Source organism: Peromyscus leucopus, chromosome 8b (genome assembly GCF_004664715.2).
Source record: "Peromyscus leucopus breed LL Stock chromosome 8b, UCI_PerLeu_2.1, whole genome shotgun sequence".
NCBI classification, from domain to species: Eukaryota; Metazoa; Chordata; class Mammalia; order Rodentia; family Cricetidae; genus Peromyscus; species Peromyscus leucopus.
The window spans coordinates 106,310,775-106,330,725 of NC_051086.1; the positions used below are offsets into that span (position 1 = coordinate 106,310,775).

Here is a 19,951-nt window from a genome sequence, read left to right on the forward strand (position 1 = left end):
ATTCATTTGTGCATTGAGTGGATACGTTGAGGACCCAAAGTATGGAGGTCTCGGGGATAGATACTAGGCACATTTATCCTGGCCTTCATAGATCCCAGAAGCTTGTGAATTAAGAGGTTAGCTGTAGCTTGAATTTTCCTGCCTTGCCCACAGTCAGGACAAATCGTTGTCACCTGCCAGTCCCACAGTTGCTCAGACCCAACCAAGTAAACATAGAGACTTATATTACTTACAAACTGTATGGCCGTGGCAGGCTTCTTGCTAACTGTTCTTATAGCTTAAATTAATCCATTTCCACAAATCTATACCCTGCCACGTGGCTCACCGGCATCTCTTCATGCTGCTTGTCAGGGTGGTGGCTGGCAGTGACTCCTTCTGCCTTCCTGTTATTTTATTTCTCCTCTCTGTTAGTCCCGCCTATACTTCCTGCCTAGCCACTGGCCAATCAGGTTTTATTTATTGACCAATCAGAGCAATTTGACATACAGACCTTCCCACAGCACAGCCAAGTGCAGACCATCTCAGACACCTGCACTCAGGCCCGTGGTCCTAATCATCCTCTATGCGGACCTGCTGGGTAAAGCCACGAGGAACCCAAGAACGGGCTCCCACAGGACATACAGAGCATCCCACAGCAGTTAGCTGTGGTTTTTTAGCATCAGGAGGTTAGAACGCATGCTAGGAGGTTGTTGAAGAAAAGCTGAATGGAGATGAAGCTTTATGAGCCTTTCTATAACTGTCCCTGTTCTCAGATGAGGTTGATGAGGCTCATGTGCCACCAGGGATTTACTATGGTTAAGCAATGAATTTATCTTTGATGGTTCTTGTTGAAACACAGAATACATTTAGATGAAGTGTTTGAAGCCTGATTTCAGTTTACTGGGTAGTCCTAACAGAACAGCTAACCTGACCATCTGGAAGGCTTCTTCTCATTGATATTGCTCCTGAGATGCTGCCAGCACAGATGGCTTTTCTTGTATCTGAGCTCCCAATAAATGGCTGTCCCTATAGGTCTGAGAGTTATGGATGGGCTCCTGGTGTGGAAGGTCAGAAGGGCCAGGTTTAGCCAGTATACTTGTGCATGTACCTTTGGAAATTGCCAGCTAAGCACAGAAGAGCATACTCAGTTTCAGGCACCCATAGCTGAGATGAACAGGACTCTGTGGCCTACTGTGTTCCTTTTACACCTCTTGCTTGCCCCAAGGGACATGATCCTGCAACAGCCATTTTCTTCAGGTATGGGGAAGTCTCTCTACTGAGAGGTACCAGCTCCACTTTGCTCTACATATGTCAGCTTAGGCTCTTGAGTTTGATGATGTTGCTGGAAACTCTGGAAGTTGGAACTGGTCTCTGTCAGCTGACACATGGAATGCTGGAACTGAAACCATACAGCTGAGCCTGTGGCCAAGATGGGAATGTAAACTCTGGGATGTGACTTTTCTTAGATCCCTATTAGATCCAGTTTATTATATAAAAACAAAACAGCAAACCAAAACAATGACAGCAAATTTCTTACTTTGAAATACCTACTGACTCTTGGTAAGTTAAAAAAATTAGTAGCAGACTTGTGCACCTGTGTAGATTCTCCCAGTGGTGTCCTCTTTCATAATACCATGCTCTCAGGGCCAATATATGGGTAGGGCACCATGTTGCTCTAGACCACAGGATTGTTGGCTGTTTCACTGTTTTCCCATATCTAGCTCTGGCTAGCCTGGATCTCACTATATAGCCCCGGTTAGCTTCACACTTGCAGTGATGCTCCTGCTCCTACCTCCTGAGTGCTGGGATTACAGGTGTGTGCCATCACAGTGCCTGGCTACTATCATCGTCTGGTGATGGTGAACATTTTTTTTTTTTTAATTATTAGCCAGGCGTGGTGGTGCACACCTTTAATCACAGTACTGGGGAGGCAGAGGCAGGCTGATCTTTGTGAGTTAGAGGCCAGCCTGGTCTACAAAGCAAGTTTTAGGACAGCTAGGGCTGTTACACAGAGAACTCCTGTCTCAAAAAAAACTGGAAAAAAAAATTAGTTTGTGTGTGTGTGTATGTATGTCAGTGGTATGTGCATGTGAGTGCAGGTGCCCTCAGAGGCCTGTAAAATACATGGGATCCTTGAAGCTGGAGTTATAGGAGGTTGTAAGCTGCCTGATATGGGTGCTAAAAACTGAATTAAGGTCCTTAGGAAGATCAGTAAGCATTTGTGACAGCTGAGCCATCTTTCCAGCCTTTTGAACATCTTTTTATATCCTTTTTTATTTCCTTTTCTAAGTTGATAAAATATAGTTAAAATTCATACGTAGGACAGACCTCCAAGAAAAGTATTTTTAAAAATAGTGAGGACTTGGATTTCCCAGCACTTTAAACATACTGTAAAACTATTCTATTCATAAGAAAACGATGTTTTCTAGGAAGCAGGATGTAGAAGAATGTGGGATTGAATTCATGTCAAGGTGTTTGCAGTCTTGGTGAAAGGGCCTTTCACTGGATGGATGGTGTTACTACTCTTGGTCATGGGAAAGAAAACAGAATTGTATCTGTGCCTCACACAGTCAAAACCACCTTGTGATTCCCTAAAAACTTGAATTTGAAAAATATAGCTGGAAAAAAATTTCCAAGAAGTTTTGAAGACATTATTTCTTTAAAATGTTACTTGATTTGGAAATTTTCAAATCTGCACAAAGGTGAAGACAGGTGTGATGATCCCTGTCCCATAGCTAGCTGCACAAGTTAAAGTTGCTGTTGGTATTCCATCTGCTCCCTGGTGCCTCCAGATTTCCTAAGCAGGTCTCATACCCTGTCACAGTGGGACTGGGAGTGTTTCTAACTGGTTTGGTTTTGTAGCTTTTGTCATTATAACACCTAGGAAAATTAATAGTTGTTCATAAGACAGAAATAAAAGGAAACGTGTTGCCTATATATGGAAGAATATATTATGCAAAAAGTTCATAGACAAAATGTAGATATATAGATAAGAATAATAGATTAAATATTGATACATGTCTTTCATATGTGGCAGAAAGACCCTTTAAAACGGCCAATAAAAATAAGTGATTTGGGGAAAGGATTCAGGGCAGGCCAACTATATAAATGCTATTCATTGGGGGTAAACCAGATACCCTGTAAACTGGTGGCAGGGAGATGCTTATTTATGTATGGATCAAAGAAGTTTGTTTTTCAGGTCCTCATTTAGTGCAAAGTACCCTGGTGCTGAGATGTGGGGCAAGGGTTTTCTCTTCTGGAACACAAAGTATGTTGGTGACAGAAACAGGCTAGGACTATCTCATGGAGTAAAAGTGTGTGGTTTCTTTATTTTGGCATTTGCAGTGTGGGTTTTACTTGGAAGTGTGTCCAATCTCTTTTCTGCATTCTGTAAATTTCTTGGGTTGATGGGAAGTCTTATTCCTACACGTGTGTTTGCAGCTACCTTGTTTGCAATGAAGAGAATGGGTAGTTTGGTCCATCTGGCAGAAGAATGAATGGACTACTTTGTATTCATGTTATAGCATTTTGTATGTCTATGGAAGAGCATCTGAAATGCTGCAGGCTGGTTCTGTTGTTGCTGGGCACAGGGTGGGGTCATCTACAAAGGCTACCCCTGCTTCCAGAGGCCTCTTTCCTTCTGGTCCTCTCCCCCTTGTGGCTTCTTGGGCTGTGTCCTAGTTTTGGCTCTTGTGGGTCCTATGCTATGGAAAAAGACAGGCTTAACTCTGTGTGTTATTTGGGTTCCTCAGCTGGTGGGTAATGGGGTATACCATGAGCAGGGGGAATGCTGGATGTCAGCACTGTGATCTTGAAACTCTGTTGTCCTAGTGCAGCTATGCCAGTTGCCCCCATTTGTGAAGCCTTCCGTCATGGACTTCTAGGTGAGGAGAGGAAGCTGGATGATTCCTCTCTGATGACAATTGGGCTAGTCACCAGTCTGGTCACAGGAGACAGCCAGTTCAGGCTACTTGTAAGACAAATTGCTAAACAGTCTTATTAATAAAACAAAACAAAACAAAACAAAACAACAACAACAAAAAAAAAAAACCCCAGAGCCAGATATTGGGGTGAAAACTGAGAGATTAGAGAAGCAGAAAGAAGCCACCCATGTTCTTACCACTAGGAAATCCTCAGCCAAAGAGAGAGCTACTTTCCTGCATACTCATGCCTATATCCTTTCTGTGTCCTGCCATCTCACATCCTCTTTCTGCCCAGCTCTATCACTTCCTGTCTGTCTGTACAGACCTCTAGACCTCCATGGTTAACTAGCACTGGGATTAAAGGCATTTGACACCAAGCCTGGCTCTGTTCCCAATGTGGCCTTGAACTCACAGAGATCCAGCTGAATCTCTGCCTCCCGAATGCTAGGATTAAAGGCGTGTGGTACCACTGCCTAACCTCTATGTTTAATATAGTGGCTGGCTTTTTCCTCTGATCCTCAGATAAGCTTTATTAGGGAGCACAAATAAAATATCACCACAGCTACTTATCCACTATTGCTAGGAGTCTAAGCTGGGGTCCTACCCATCGACTCCTGGGGGATTCCCCTGCACCAGGCTTCACCTGACTCTGAAAGGCACCCCCAGCACTCTCCCTTTCTGTCCTCCCCCCAACCTGATTACTCATATCCCCATCCCCACTGGCCCTCAGTCCACTCACGAAGTCTCTTCTATTTCCCCTTCCCAGGGAGATTTGAGTGACCCCTCATGAACCCTCCTTGTTACCTAGTCTCTCTGGATCTGAATTGTAGCATAGTTATTCTTTATTTTACAGCTAGTATCCACTTATGAGTGAGTAAATACCATGTTTGTCTTTCTTGGTCTGGGTTACCTCACTCAGGTTTTTTTCTAGTTCCATCCATTTGCCTTCAAATTACCTGGTGTCCTTGTTTTTAACAGCTGAGTAATACTCCATTGTGTAAATGTACCACATTTTCTTTATCCATTCCTCGGTTGAGGGACTTCTAGGTTGTTTCCAGGTTCTGGCTATTACAAATAAAGCTGCTATGAATATAGTTGAGCAAATGTCCTTGTGGTATGATTGAGCATCCTTTGGGTATGTGCCCAAGAGTGGCATAGCTGGGTCTTGTTGGTCCAGTATCTTAAATTGTCTTCCATATGTAAGTCACATGTCAACCTCTACCCATGGGTACAGTCATTATTTTCTTATGTCACAAATGAACACAATAGCACTAACAGATGATTAGCATTCACCAGAACTTTAGGCCCAAAGTCCTTCTAGGACTTATCTTTGAGGGTAGTGGGCTTTACTGCTCTGTTTCTCACAAACTGCAGTCTGGGGCTACCCTGGATTGCTCTTCCATAATGAACCTGTGCCTTACGTCATACACTCCCAGATGTCCTCCTGCCTTACACATGTTGTATCTCTGGTGTTTACCTGCCCTGTATTCTGAACCCCAGGTGCTCACCTGTCCTATACCTGGGTACTTCTAGGTGTTCATCCAAGCCCTCTGACTATGCAGCCATTTGAGACTTTGTTCCTTGGGGCATATGTATTTGGGTCCAGTACAGCTATTGCTTCCTTGTGAGCATTTTTGTTTGTTTTGTTGTGGTTGTCCTTTTGTGAGACAAGACTGACCTTAGGGCCTGGAGCATTGCTAGTGCAACATATCAGAAAAAAGCAACATAAGGAAGGCTTTTGGCTTACTGGTTAAGGGAACAGACCATCATGGCAGGGAAAGTGAGACAGTGAGAGCAGCTAGTTGTAGCTACAGAGTGTGAGGAGCTGGTTACACAGCATATGCAGTTAGGAAATAGAGATGGATGCTGATGCTCCACTTTATTGGTCATGGAGAGAAACCATGGAGTGGTGCTGCCCACATCTTCTTCTCTAAGAAGCTTCTCTAGAAACTCTCACTGACTCTCAAGAAGTTATTCTAAGTCCTATCAAGTGACAGTCTAGATTATCCTAGGACCCAAGCTAGGCCGAGATGCTCTCCCACCAGTCTTTAAAAGTGCTCTTACCCTTACGTGGGTCTCTGGGTTTACACAGGTTGGTTTGTTTTGTTTTTGTTTTTCGAGACAGGGTTTCTCTGTGTAACAGCTCCAGCTCTGGCTGTCCTGGATCTTGCTCTGTAGACCAGGTTGGCCTCAAACTCACAGAGATCCACCTGCCTCTGCCTCCCTGAGTGCTGCAATTAAAGGTGTGCACCACCAAGCCTGGCTTACACAGGTTATTTTTAAGAGAGGGGTCTTCAAGCTTCTGTATCCAAGCTAGCTATGGAGAATATTCTTCCTGGTGTCCATCTGGGGAGATGGCCTGGACTTGCTTATGGCCTGGACTTGCATGAAAGGTGGATGAGAGAGTTAGGTGCTGGTGATGCACTTTTGGAAAATAATGTTTTTTTCTTTTTTCATAGTGTGCGTTTTAATAGAGAACTTGTCACTTTCCAGAATGCCTTTTAAAGGTGACACCGTTATCGGTAGGTGCTTTCTTCAATGACACAGATATCATTTTCTTAATACTGTTATTCAAGTTACAAAATAAGAGATGAACTTGTTGGGGTGGGATGAAGGATTATATTTGAAAGGGTCACAGTATTGATATATCTTGTCTTGAAATTGCTACAAACTCCTGCCACTTTCTTCCCTAGGAAGGATAAGGAAGTTCTTCTGGAACCCTTCATTGGCACCCTTAGCTGTAGCTCTGCCTGTCCACCATTGTACCCAATCCTGAACATTTGTGGTCATTCCTCTCCTGGTACTTATTTATTGCCCAAATGGCTCTTATTGCTGAAACAGGGAGCAGTCTTCCTCAAGCCTGCTCTACCCTAGTCTAAAGGTACTAATTTTGTTTAGCTGAACAGAGTAAACATATCTCCAGTTCATTTATTGAATATAGTTGAGTTGAAGTTGGGTTTATGTTGTCAGGGACCAGGAGAGATTGTCCAAGAGAGAGCGAAAGAAGAAAAGATTACTTGAAACTTTCAACTGTAAACAAAACAAAAAGTTCCCTATCATGATGTGCAAGTCTTTGGTTTACAGGGAATGGCATTTTCTGCACAGTGGTGGTAGCAGCAGGGCGTGGGGGCGCTGACTTTTAGCAGCCTGGGGTGGGCTTCCTCCAGGAACTGGGGTCCTTGGACTTTTGTTCAGTCTGAAGAATGTTCACTCTGGAGTTTCTCCAGGATGCATTCTAGAAGTCACCATCTGTCTTCTCTAAGACTAAGCAGAAGATGTTTGTTGTTTTAAATGTCAGCTGAGTACTCCGAGGTAGGTGAGTCATTATCTTTGCTTCTTTGGCAGATGGTTGGCAGTGGCTGATAAATGACACTCTTAGAAGTCTTCACCTTGTTTCAAGCCATTCCAGACAGCAGATCAAGGTATGCTAAGCAAGATTTCTTTCTCCTGTACAGAGAGTGACGGTAATGCTATCCATAGTGCCTGTCTCAGTGGCTCTTTGATATACTAACCTCACAATCCACAACACCATCATTGGGTCTACATGATTTACACAGATAGCCTAGAATGGCCATTGGTAACCGGAAATTTTATTCTTTTTTTTTTTTTTAAAAAAAGATTTATTTATTTATTATGTATACAGAAGAGGGTGCCAGATCTCATTACAGATGGCTGTGAGCCACCATGTGGTTGCTGGGAATTGAACTCAGGACCTCTGGAAGAGCAGTTGGTGCTCTTAACCTCTGAGCCATCTCTCCAGCCCCGGAAATTTTATTCTTTCTTACTACACTTTATGTCTTTACCAGTCTTTTTCTCTATTCTGATAGTAATAGTATGCTTAGGTTTAGAAAGTATTCACATGAAAATGAGAAAAACACAAACTAGACTCTACTTGGACAATAAGAAGCTAGGGCTTATGTTCATGTTTCGGGGTCAGATGGCCTTGGATTGGCAGAGCTGTGACATGTAACCCATGTTTTGGGCAGTAAGCTGTAATTGCTTACTGCCAGAAGAGGAGTGGAAGCACACTTACGCTTCTGTGAGCGCTGCCTACCTAGGGCTTCTGTCTGCTTTGTGTCTGTGGAATTCTGGTATAGTCTTCCTGGTTAAATTTGGAGGCCTCATGGTTGATGGCTCAGAATTTTCTTTTAAACTATCCATAATCAAGTCCCACTGGCCATGATTGTGATATTCTTTGCTCCTTAATTAGTACATGTAGCATCTCTGTGGTATACTGAGGGAACTCCCATGCTGATCTTCACCCTGCCCTTCTCAGTTCCTTTCTCCTTGGTTTTGGGGAGGGGTTGAATGGAAGGTTTGAATTGAGTTGGAGTCATCTATTGCAGACTGTAGAGGTGGGGAACCAAGGAGATGCCACACACACCACCACCTCCTGATTGTGTGATACTGCATCATCCTGCCTCCCTCAAGGTTACTGGGCTAACATTGATTCCTCACCTTCTCTGTTCTGAATATATTTCTGTTTGAGATGCCAGTGGACCCTCCTATTCTCTAAACCAGATTCTACCAGGGCTGCCTTGAGCGCTTGTCCACAAAAGAACACAACCAATCCCCACATTGTTTCTGCTGGGAAGGGAAAAAATATTTTGTCTTATATTAACTGTTCCTTATGAAGACACATAAAAATTGTATTGTATGGAAGAAATAGAGTTCTCACTTTAGGCTTACTAATGCAGAGAATTTAAAGTGGTTGATACATCTGACAGGTACTGATAAAGTAGACACGTTGGAAAGTCAGAAGATTTATTTGAGAAACCAGAGTGTGGCAATGACATACTTCAGTTTGTTTTTAAACATAATCACTGTGCCATACTGCAGTGCACCATGCCTCTGTGGCTGAGCACTTTTCAGACAGACCCTCTTTTCACTCATGTCCTCTTCTGTTTTAGGAGGCAGCTGTCTCAGCCCTGGCCGCCCTCTGCAGCGAATACTACATGGAGGAGCCTGGGGAGGCAGGCTTTACCATTGAGAGTGAGTGAGCTGTATGCTGGGCCTAAGGCAGGGATCCACAGTGCAGCCTGGGCTGGGTAATGCCCAGGAAGCAGCCCTGTCTGATCACCTTTCTGGAGTTAAGCTCTTGGAACCCACCCGGCTCATGCCAGGCAGCTGGGCTGTGGGGAGAGGGGTTCTCAGTTACACAGTAGCCTTCACATGGTTCCTCCTGAGCCACTTGGGTTCAGGACACGTCCTTAGATTCATCCAGATAGCATAGCTGCCTAAAGAGCCCTTAATATCTCTGAACAGGGAGCTTCACTGGGACATGACTTCCTAGAAACTCTGTATAAAAATCACTTGTCCATTCCGGGTGGTGGTGGTGGTGGTGGTGTGCACACCTTTAATCCCAACACTCAGGAAGCAGAGGCAGGTGGATCTCTGTGAGTTCAAGGCCAGCCTGGTCTACAGAGTGAGTTCCAGGACAGCCAGGACTGTTTCACAGAGAAACCCAGTCTTGGAAAAAAACAGCACACACACTTAAAGAAACCTTAAAACCACCTTATACAATTTTTCTTATATCTTATATATTAGTTTGAAGGTATGTCTGCATCAGAACATTGTCCTGGCTTACCTGATACATTTAACTTGTATTTCTGAGGGGTACCACTAGATATAGGCCACTTCTAAACATTTCTTTCTTTTCAGGGGAGCTGATTCCAGAGTACCTTGCTGAGCTCCAGTGCCCAGAGGAGATGACCCGCTGTGGCTTCTCCTCAGCCTTGGGTGCCCTCCCAGGTTTCCTTCTCAGGGGTCATCTGCAGCAGGTGAGGGTACCAACAGCACCAAGAGGGGACAGATAGGAAGGGCTGGCAACTAATCTGCCCGCCTCTGGTTAGGAAAGAATTCTCAGCATTAGCACAGGTGACCATGAAGGCAGGCTGCTGGACCGGCACTCCAGTGGGCTAACTGCTCTTGCAACACACACTTAGAGAGCTGTGTTCAAGTTTGTAGGGTAGGAAGGCACTGTCCGAAGAAGCTGTGGGTGCCTGGATGAGGAAACAGTAGCCTCTGTGCAGAAGCTAGTGCCTGAATATGTTTTCTCTTCTTGCAGCCATCTCAATTTATTTCTCTAATAATAAGGCCATGTGGTTGAAATTCCTTATGAAATGTTATGTCCCTTGTGTTGCACTTGTTTGTGGTCATGGTGGGAGGTAGGCTGGGTATGGGTAGAGGCTGCAGACCCATGTCCAGCCTGCTGTCCTATGGGCTTCTTTTCTGCCTGTGCCTCAGAAGACTATATCATGTGTTATTATTATTTTTTAAAAGAGATTTCTTAATATTTTATTTATTTTTGTTTAACATACATTGGTGTTTACCTACATGTGTATCTGTGAGGAGGTGTTGGTTCACCTGAAGCTGGAGTTACAGACAGTTGTTAGCTGCCCTGTGGGTGCTGGGAATTGAACTTGGGTCCTCTGGAAGAGCAGTCAGTGCTCCCAACTGCTGAGCCATCTCTCCAGCCCCTATATCATATATTATTATTTTGTTTCCTTTTTGGACGCTATTACTCTTATTAAGGCAGTGGCAACCTTAAAAGAGCAAAGTAGTTCCTGCCCTACCCTCTCAGGTTTACCAGGCCCCCTCATCTAGCCCCTGTGATCTTGAAAGGCCTAGAGGTATTTTCTTGGCTGGGAGGTGGTGGCACATACCTTTAATGCTAGGACTTGGGAGGCAGAGGCAGGTGGATCTCTCAGTGAGTTCAAGGCCAGCCTGGTCTACAAAGCGAGTTCCAGGACAGCCAGGACTGCTCTGTCTCTAAAAACAAAACAAGGGGGCTGGAGAGATGGCTCAGTGGTTAAGAGCACTGGTTGCTCTTCCTGAGGTCCTGACAGAACACTGTATACATAATAAATAAGTCTGAAAAAAAAAAAAAAAAGAAAAAGAAAAACAAAACAAACCCCCCCCCAAAAAAAAAAAAAACAAAAAACAAAGAAGTATTTTCTCTGCTGGTTGCACTGTTGTAAGCCTTGAGTTGAGAAGCAGTTGATTGAGAGACTTGTTCATTTCTTACATGTAGGTTTTTATCCCAGTTTACCTCTGTCGCTCAGTATCATTTTCTCACACTGTCTCATGTGCTTTGATGTGGCCTGCTCTCTCCCCATTGTCCTTCTTAGCATCCTATATCACTTGTCCTTGCTTAAGCCCTGGGCATACCTCTAGCCTGACTCTGGAGACTTTCCTTTCCCCACTCACCTAGTCCATGAAGCTCATGCACTTTTTCCCTCTGAGTTGAAACACCAGGCTTGGTCCTGCCAACACATCCCCAAGATGCTCTTGCTGTTGTTTGTCCCTGCTGCCTGCCACAAGCTGGGATGCTGTAAGACAAGCTCTCCACATTTACCTCTATATAAATTGGTTCCCTTTCCTTCTGTGGGATCAGGCAGCTTTTGATGATGTGATGAGTAGGTCTTTTACCCCGAGTATTGCTATCGTAATAACTAAACTCACCCAGGGGTTTATCTACCTGAAATGTGGATAAACATGAAAGATTTTAGAACTGAACTATCAGTTCAAGAAGTAATAACCCTGGGCCTACAAGGTGGTTCAGTGAATAAAATCACTTGCTGGGCAAGACTGGTGATCCAAGTTTGATCCCTAAAACCTGCATAAAGGTAGAGAGAACCAACTCTACAAAGTTATCCTCTAACCTCCACATACAGGCTGTAGCACATAGGATTGTGTACACACACACACACACACACACACACAGGAGAAAACATCTAAGTATAACTGCTCATTTCTTGCTGGGAGCCAGAATGTCAACTATCCCCTGTCCAAGATGGGAACAATAGACATGAATATCTTATAGGGATGAGTCCAGATCCATAGCAGTTGCTAGAGTTTGGGTATAGCAGAGGGGAGGCTGTGGGATGATCCCTTTTTGTAAGTTCTTCCAGAACCTGAATCAGGGCCTGCTGTCTTAAGTGGGAGGTGGCTCTATGAACTGCCTAGCAAGTCCCACCCATGGCTACTGTGCCCTGTGGCTCCAGAGCCACATCTCTGTCTGAAACAGAAGTATGTTGACAGCCACATCTGGTGGTACACACACAGCACAGGATGGTGAGACAGGAGGTTTCTCAAGCTCAAGGCCAGACGGGGCTACTTAATGAGACTGTCTAAAAAATGTGTTTGCTTTGTAGCTGATAATTTTTTGGGGACTTCTTTGCCCTCAGGTTCTTGCAGGTCTGAGAACAGTCACCTGTACTTCTCCCAAGGATGTGAGCTTTGCTGAAGCCAGGAGAGACAGTTTGAAGGCAATCTCACGGTGAGCCCCTGGCCTGGCAGGCGGGCATCAACAGGCACCACAAGGATTATCTGTCATGCTAGCACAGAGCAGAAATGTGTAGAGGTGTTTTGTTATTTCTTGTTCTCTAATTTCTTCCCTTTTAGAGCATTGTAAGGGAACATTTGCATCTTCACCTGAAAACCACCTCAGAAACTGAGGGACAGTGGTATGAGGCTAGCCCTGGCAACATTGAGGCCTTATCTCAAACCAAACACAAACAAAGCAGTGCATCGTGCTGGCTTTGGGAATAGCACAGTGGCAGAGTGCTTGTATAGTATGTACAAGGCTATGGGTTCTATCCCTAATACTGTTAAATAAATAAATGAAATGGATGGAGAATTGGGGATTGTGCCTTGTCTTGAGGCTGGCAAAAGGAGCAATGCCTGACTCTTGTGTCTTAATCACTTCTGTCTGTAGATGCAGTATGTAGGGCTATGTTTGCCCCTCTAGCTCCTCGTGGTTCTGTACGCTCATTCAGTCCTGACTTCTTGCAGCAGCATTAGCCTTTTTATCAGGGTGGAAGACAGAAAGAGGCCGCTACCTTGCAGACTGTGGGGGCAGTGAAGGTGACTTCACAGGGAGCATCATTCTGCACCTGCAGTGGGAAGGGTGTCCTGGGCCCCTAAGCCATGCTGGATATTCCCCACAGCAAGACACTTCAGGCCATTATAATGTGAAGAATGAGCTCACAGACACGCATATTTTAATTTCAGGATTTGCCAGACGGTTGGTGTGAAAGCAGAGGGACCTCCAGATGAAGTCATGTGCAAAGAGAACATTTCTGAGGTTTATACTGCATTGCTGGATTGCATGAATGATTATACCACCGACAGCAGAGGGGATGTGGGAGCCTGGTAAGGACAGTGTTTGAAGTGTGACTTCCTCGCTGTCTTGTGAATGTCCTGAGATAGAGAAGGGCACGGCATCTCAGGTACCCAGGACTTCAAACAACGGGCATTAAGTCATGGTAGAAACTCTCACAAGAGTGGTCTGCACTGATGTCTCAGGTGAGCAGCAATGAACTTGTGCTTTCCATAGTCCTTTGAGGCTGCCCGATTGTCTTCCCTTCCTCCTCCTGTAGGGCAAGTTTCTTGCCCAGGTTACAGAAATACCTTATTGGGGGGGGGAACAAGGCTGCTGCTGCTGTTGTCTGAGTCAGCAGCTCTGCCAAGTGCTTTACACTCCCTCCTGCAGGCTATAGGTAATGTTAAGAGTTCAGAAAGAGCTTGTAGAAGATGCTGTCTTTTTTTTTTTTTTTTTTTTTTTTGGTTTTTCGAGACAGGGTTTCACTTTGTAGCTTTGGTGCCTCTCCTGGGTCTCGTTCTGTAGAGTAGACCAACCAGGCTGGCCTCGAACTCACAGAGATCTGCCTGGCTCTGCCTCCTGAGTGCTGGAATTAAAGGCATGCACCACCACTGCCTGGCTGAAGATGCTGTCTTGATTGTGATCGAAACGTGGAGACAGCATGTTATCCCTTGTATCAGACTTTATTTTTTAATTTTTATTTTTTAAAGATTTATTTTTTTTATATATACAGTATTCTATCTGAATATATGCCTGCACATCAGAAGAGGGCACCGGATCTCATTAGGTGGTTGTGAGCCACCATGTGGTTGCTGGGAATTGAACTCAGGACCTCTGGAAGAGCAGTCAGTGCTCTTAACCTCTGAGCCATCTCTCCCAGACTTTATTTTTTACCATGTTCTTCTTGCCTCTTCATTTTCCTTCCCTCTCTTTCTGGGTGCTCAGCCAGTTATTTCTTCTCACATCCCATTGCCTAGCTGGTTACCCCACTTTACAGATCATTTTGGAGGTCCCCCATGTCCTCACATTCCAAAAACTCTAAGCATTTGTCACATGCCAAACAGATCCTGAAGGTTTCTTTATTTTGTACAACTTTTGTTGTTGTTCTTTGGCTGTATAAATGCTGTTTGTCTATGCTCTGCTCACTGACTCTTCCTTTATTTTTTTCTACTATTAAGCTTATCTAATTGTTTTAATTTTGTGTTACATTGATCATTAATTTGAATTTGCACTGGGTCTTTCCAGTTTGTATTTTCTGGCATTTTCTATATTCTCCTTCATTGTAAATATATCTTCTTCTTCCCTAGGACAACTTCAGGTCCATCAGCTCTTATGGACTGAGTTATCTGAATGTACCTGTGTAGATACAGGAAGGGCTTTCAAGTGGCTAACCTCATTCTTATAGAGCCTGGAGAAATGGAGGCCATTTCCCACATTGTCAAGATCTCCCTCTGGCACAGCTGAAGGGTGGCTCCCCAGCTATAAGGCATCTCCACCTGGGTGCTCTTTTGTAGTGTCTCTTAGCAAGATGTCCATGAGAACTAGCTCCTTTGGTCTGACCTCAAGGGTTCTTCATTGACAGTGGCCATCTTGTCTTGCCAGAGATTTCTTGAGCCTGGTTATCTCTCTCCTTGAGAAGGATCTGTCTTCTTGGTTGAGGCATGTCATGTGGGCTGGAGTGCCTTGGACATGTTTTGTTGTGCAGACTCTTCTAGAATGTGCTACAGGCTTGATAGCAGGCAGTGGCCTAAGCTGGCATTTTGAACCATGGGGCTGGTGACTTGGGTCTGTGATAGATATTGACAGGTCCTAGGCTTTTACTCTGAGGCCCCTGAATTCCCAAGAGACTTGGTTGAGCTGAATTCCTTCTTACAGTTCAAGACAGAAAAATGGTGAGTGTTGTGTGTCTTTTCCATGGAAGATGTGAACAGATCTCTGTTTACCCAGAATAGGGCACCGAAGACAGATCAAAGGACAATTCCACCCAAGTCTAGCTTAGTCTAGAAGTTACTTACAGGTGGGTGACTCAAATGCAGCTGTATCGCTGAAAGGCACTCCCCAGCAGGGGAGACAGCTCACAAAAACTACATCTCGAGACTTCTCTACTTGTAGGCAGCTTGCCAGCTGAAGGTTTTCCTCTCCCTGGCAGTTTTTACTGCTTTCATGACCTTGGGGAGGAAGCTCTGTGGACCTTGCAACATTCTGAGCTTCCTCAGTTTCTTTAGCTTCCTGAATCTCATGAGCCTCCCCCTCTCCGCAAACAATTTCATTCTGGAGTAAATAGTTTACAACAGTGTGTGTCTTTGCTGTCTGCCTGGCACTGAGACACCCCTCAGAGCAAAGCAGAAAGGACTGGTGCTGGGGCCTCTTCCTCAGACCTGGTCCCTGGGAACCTTACCCTCTGTGGTATTTCTTGTCTTAGCTCACTCTGCAAAGGGGGGTCTCCAGGATTCTGCTCCTGGGGGATCAGTGTAGAATTACCTGTAGTGAATGGTACAATTCCAGACATTCTTCTTAAAAATTTTTTCTTTATTACATCATCTCTCCCCTTTCTTTCCTCTCTCCATACTCCCATATACTCCTCTTTTTGTTCTTTCAAATTCATGGCCTCCTTTTTCATTAGTTATTGTTATGCGCTCTGTGTGTGTGTGTGTGTGTGTGTGTGTGTGTGTGTGTGTGTGTGTGTGTTTCTCCCACTCTACGAATTACTTTGTAGTTCTTTGTGTAGGGTTGAGGCTTTGTCCACCTCAATCCATGTTACCAGGTCTGTTGTCTTTGTTCAGCTCAGCTTTAGACAGTAATGTTGGTGACACTTTATTGATATGTCTTCCTGGGAGACATAATCTTATAGCAAACTCTGGTTTTCACAATCTTTCTGCCTCTTCTACAGTGATCCCTGAGGCTTAGCTGATTGTACAACCAGCATGGCACGATAACCCTTTGGTAGATAGTGACACATACACCTTGACACTCTTTTTTTTTTTTAATTGATCAGTATCTAGATCTTTCTCAGAGATTACAATTCTTTTTGAAATTCTGCCTTTTAAATTTACTGTTCTCTATTTTCTTCAAATTTTTCAGATATAGTTATTGTAAAGACTATATATTTTGGTCAGTCTATTTTTGTTGCTTCTGCTATTTTGGTATTTGTTATGTTTTATTTACCATAGTTTTCAACTGAATTTCCTAAGTTGTAGTTAAATTACAGGGCTTTGTGTTACATAGTTTTCTTTTAGCAGGTGGTGCTACTGGCCAGCCAGATAACACTGAAAGCTACTATGTTTTCTCCTCCAGGTCACTGAGAATGGAAGGGCTTTACAGAGAGGGTGGTCTGTATAGACCTGGTGGTATGGATTGGGCTCTGTGACAATGGTTTCATTCAATTGCCCTTGTTCCCAGAATTAAGCTCAGTACTACTGAGCATATCTGGGGTGTAATTTTTATTTTATTTTTATTTTTATTTTTTTTACCCAGGGGCTTTGTCACGAGGCCTTCTGAGGACCCAGTTCTTTCTCCTGTTCATGTGCTTGGCAAGCACAGCTTCTCCTTGTAGCTGGTTTCTGCTGTGTTGTTTGGAGCCTCATCCTATGCATCACAGCTTAAGAGGTGGCAGGCAATATGAAAGAAATCTACAGATTACTCCTACAGAATGTCTACGTGTGCTTTCTAATTGTGTATCCGTAGACCTAGGTGCTTTTCACTTTCCTGTGTCCCCTGGCATACTTCACAGATATGCACCTGTGTCCTTCAGCACACTTAGTTGTCTATCACCCCCTTTGTCCCATGGTACTTTTTGCAGATCTCCCCCATCCCCTCTTTGCAGATGTGTACCCCATTTCTCTCCAGCATGCTTTGCAGATCTCCTTCCCTACACCCCCTGGCATTCATTGCAGATGTGCCCCCATGTCCCTGTGCACACTGCAGATCTGCCCCGCCTTCCCCAGTCTTACTTTGTGTCCAGTGATCCTCATCTGACTTTGAAGAGTCCCCTGGAACCCTGGCCCTCACTGCTATCTGTTAGCTCCCCGAAGAAGGGCCTGTGGGCCTCACAGTGGGAACCTGGTACAAGCCTCATAGACGGTTTAATTAAGGCAGAGATGACTCCAGGCCTGAGGGTTTGTATCTTACTTTTCCTGACTCTGGCTGAATGCACCTGTATCCCAGTTTAAATGACTGCTTTTGTTCTGGAATTAGATCATTTTTTTCTTTTTTTGTGAATTAATCACAGACAGCTCTATTTAGCAAGAAAGTAAGTTTAGAATGGATATGAATGTTGGTTGCTCTCTGTTTGGTGAGAACCAGAAGTGCCAGCCTTGTGCAGAGAGACACTACAGGGGCCCGCTTCACTTGGGAGGAGGCTGTGGGAAGTACCTGTTCGGTAGTGTGTGCACATGTCTTAGGCTTTGCTGAGACTTGTCCAGTCTGTCTTCAGATGTTGAGAATGAATCCTTTTGCATTATGAGAGACAGCACATCCCTTGTCCTCCAGTCAAGGGATTTAAGTAAAGACTGCCAGCTGCTGGCATTGGATTTCTCTGATGGTTTACACTGAAGAGGAATTTCTGTAATCTCTGAAACTTTCCCTATGTTTGGGCCTTCTGGAACCAAGCTTGTGTGTGGGCACTGAGTGTCTCAAGACTTTCCCCCCCTCATTGGCTGCTTGTAGAGTCTATTTTTTTGTTTGTTTGTTTGTTTGTTTTTTTGTTTTTTGAGACCGGGTTTCTCTGTGTAGCTTTGTGCCTTTCCTGAAACTCGCTCTGTAGACCAGGCTGGCGTCGAACTCACAGAGATCTGCCTGGCTCTGCCTCCCGAGTGCTGGGATTAAAGGCGCGTGCCACCACCGCCTGACTCTAGAGTCTATTTTTACAGGACCCAGTGGATGTGGTTGGTGGAACCAGGGCTTGGAATCCCTGTCCTCGATTGACCTTCTGATGTCTCCTTATCCACAGGGTCCGTGAAGCTGCCATGACCAGCCTGATGGACTTGACCCTTCTGCTGGCCCGGACAGAGCCGATGCTGATTGAGGCCCACATGTGAGTATCTGAGGCCAGCTGCACCTGCCCTGGTGCCTCCATACCTTTTCAGACTAGCTTCTCTGACCTCGATCCTGACCCTCCACAGTCGATGGAGCATGGCCAGGGTCCTCTTCCTGTTCCATGTCCCCATAACAGGCTTCATAGCATACCTACTCCCCCAACCCTATACCAGGACCTCCTTTGATCTGGCTGTGGTGGCCTCTGAACTTGGGGTTCTGTAGCTGAAGTTCCTGCCAGGATGGGCTGCCAGCATTTGATCCAGCCCCCATGAGTCTCAACCTCTTCTGCCATACTGCTGAGGCCCGAAGACTGCTGTCTTATGAGTGTGCCATTCTTTTTCAACCTCAGTTCTCATCCTCGTTCTTCTACTGACCTGCAATACTGTTGGTTTTCACTCCTTCTGCCCCAAGAGTGCATCAGCATTCACAGCACCTGTTATGTGGCTCCTGAGACATTGGGATGCATAGAGTACAGTCATACCCAACCTGTGTTGGTTAGTTTTTTGTCAGCTTGGTACAAGCTGAATTATTAGGATAGAAGGACTCAATTGAAAAAAATATGTCCATAAGATTGGCCTATAGGCATTTTATTGATTAATGATTTATATGGTAGGTCCCAGGTCACTGTGGGCAGTACCCCTTCTGGGAAAGCAGACCTGAGTTGGATAAGAAAGGCTGAGCAAGCCATGCAAGCTAGTAAGCAGCATTCCTCCATGGCCTCTGCTTCTGCCTCCAGCCTTGAGTTCTTGTCCTTCCTTCCTTTAGTGATGGAGTATAACCTGAGAAGTATAAGCTGAAATAAACCCTTTTCTACCCGAATTGCTTTTGGTCATGTGTTTTATCACAGCAGTAAAAACCCTAACTAAGCCATCCTGACGTGGCTTCAACAGCCACTGACCGTAAGGTGCCTACACATCCCCAGGCTGGCCTCAGACACATGCCTCTGTTTACAGCTGTGAACGTGTCATGTGTTGCGTTGCCCAGCAGGCAAGTGAGAAGATTGATCGGTTCCGTGCTCATGCTGCCCGGGTGTTCCTGACTCTCTTGCACTTCGACAGTCCTCCCATTCCCCATGTTCCCCACCGCAGAGAACTGGAAAGTCTGTTTCCCAGGTACTGTCATGTCTGGGTCCCCTTGCAGCCCAGCCCTCTAAGCATGGCTTTGAGGAAATCTCTCTTTCAGGTCTGATGTCGCCTCTGTGAACTGGAATGCACCCTCCCAGGCCTTCCCTCTCATCACCCAGCTCTTGGGACTGCCCATCTACAGATACCATGTCCTGCTGGGGCTGGCTGTATCTGTTGGTGGCTTGACAGAGTCTACGGTGAGGAGGCATCTGGCTGTGTAGAGCAGGGGGTACTGGGGAGTCCTTTCAGAGGGTTCTCTCCCAGATGTGAGCACTTCATATGCTCACTGTCCTTCATATGGTCACAGCCCAGCACCTGTAGGACCTTCTGTCTTTGTAGTTTGCAGTTGTTTCCGTTTGGCCCCAGGCATTTACTGTCATTGAAGGAGCCTTGGGGAGCCAAGGGAGAAGCTAGCCATGCAGTGCCACAATCCTGCTTTTCGGGTCACAGGTCAGGCATTCTACACAGAGCCTCTTTGAGTACATGAAGGGGATTCAGAAGGATGCTCAGGCCCTGGTGAGCTTCAGCGGAACCCTCCTGAAGGTCTTCGAGGACAACCTCCTGAATGATAGGTGAGTGGTGTCTTGAGGCTGGGAGGTCATGGTGCCTGTGCCCCATCCTATTTCCACAGAGCCCAGGTTTCCCTGAGACACACTGTCACAGTTAGTAGGTGAGGAGCAGGGCACATACCCTATTGGCTCCCAGATTCTGGCCCCTACACTTATCTTCAATGAACCCCAGCATTCATCTCCTCTGGGCCTCCCTGGTTCCTGGCACTCATCTCC

General features: G+C 45.2%; 1 protein-coding gene across 1 annotated transcript in view; it reads left to right on the forward strand.

The window, feature by feature from the left end:
* The window catches only part of Tbcd (tubulin folding cofactor D), a 171,208-nt gene that overhangs the window by 138,243 nt on the left and 13,014 nt on the right, over positions 1–19,951 (forward strand). The window contains exons 24-33 of the mRNA XM_028884969.2: positions 6,362–6,424; positions 7,248–7,324; positions 8,813–8,894; positions 9,564–9,682; positions 12,092–12,183; positions 12,918–13,058; positions 17,957–18,040; positions 18,996–19,154; positions 19,225–19,363; positions 19,617–19,738. Coding sequence (XP_028740802.1) covers positions 6,362–6,424; positions 7,248–7,324; positions 8,813–8,894; positions 9,564–9,682; positions 12,092–12,183; positions 12,918–13,058; positions 17,957–18,040; positions 18,996–19,154; positions 19,225–19,363; positions 19,617–19,738 — 1,078 coding nt within the window. The remainder of the gene's footprint in view (positions 1–6,361; positions 6,425–7,247; positions 7,325–8,812; positions 8,895–9,563; positions 9,683–12,091; positions 12,184–12,917; positions 13,059–17,956; positions 18,041–18,995; positions 19,155–19,224; positions 19,364–19,616; positions 19,739–19,951) is intronic.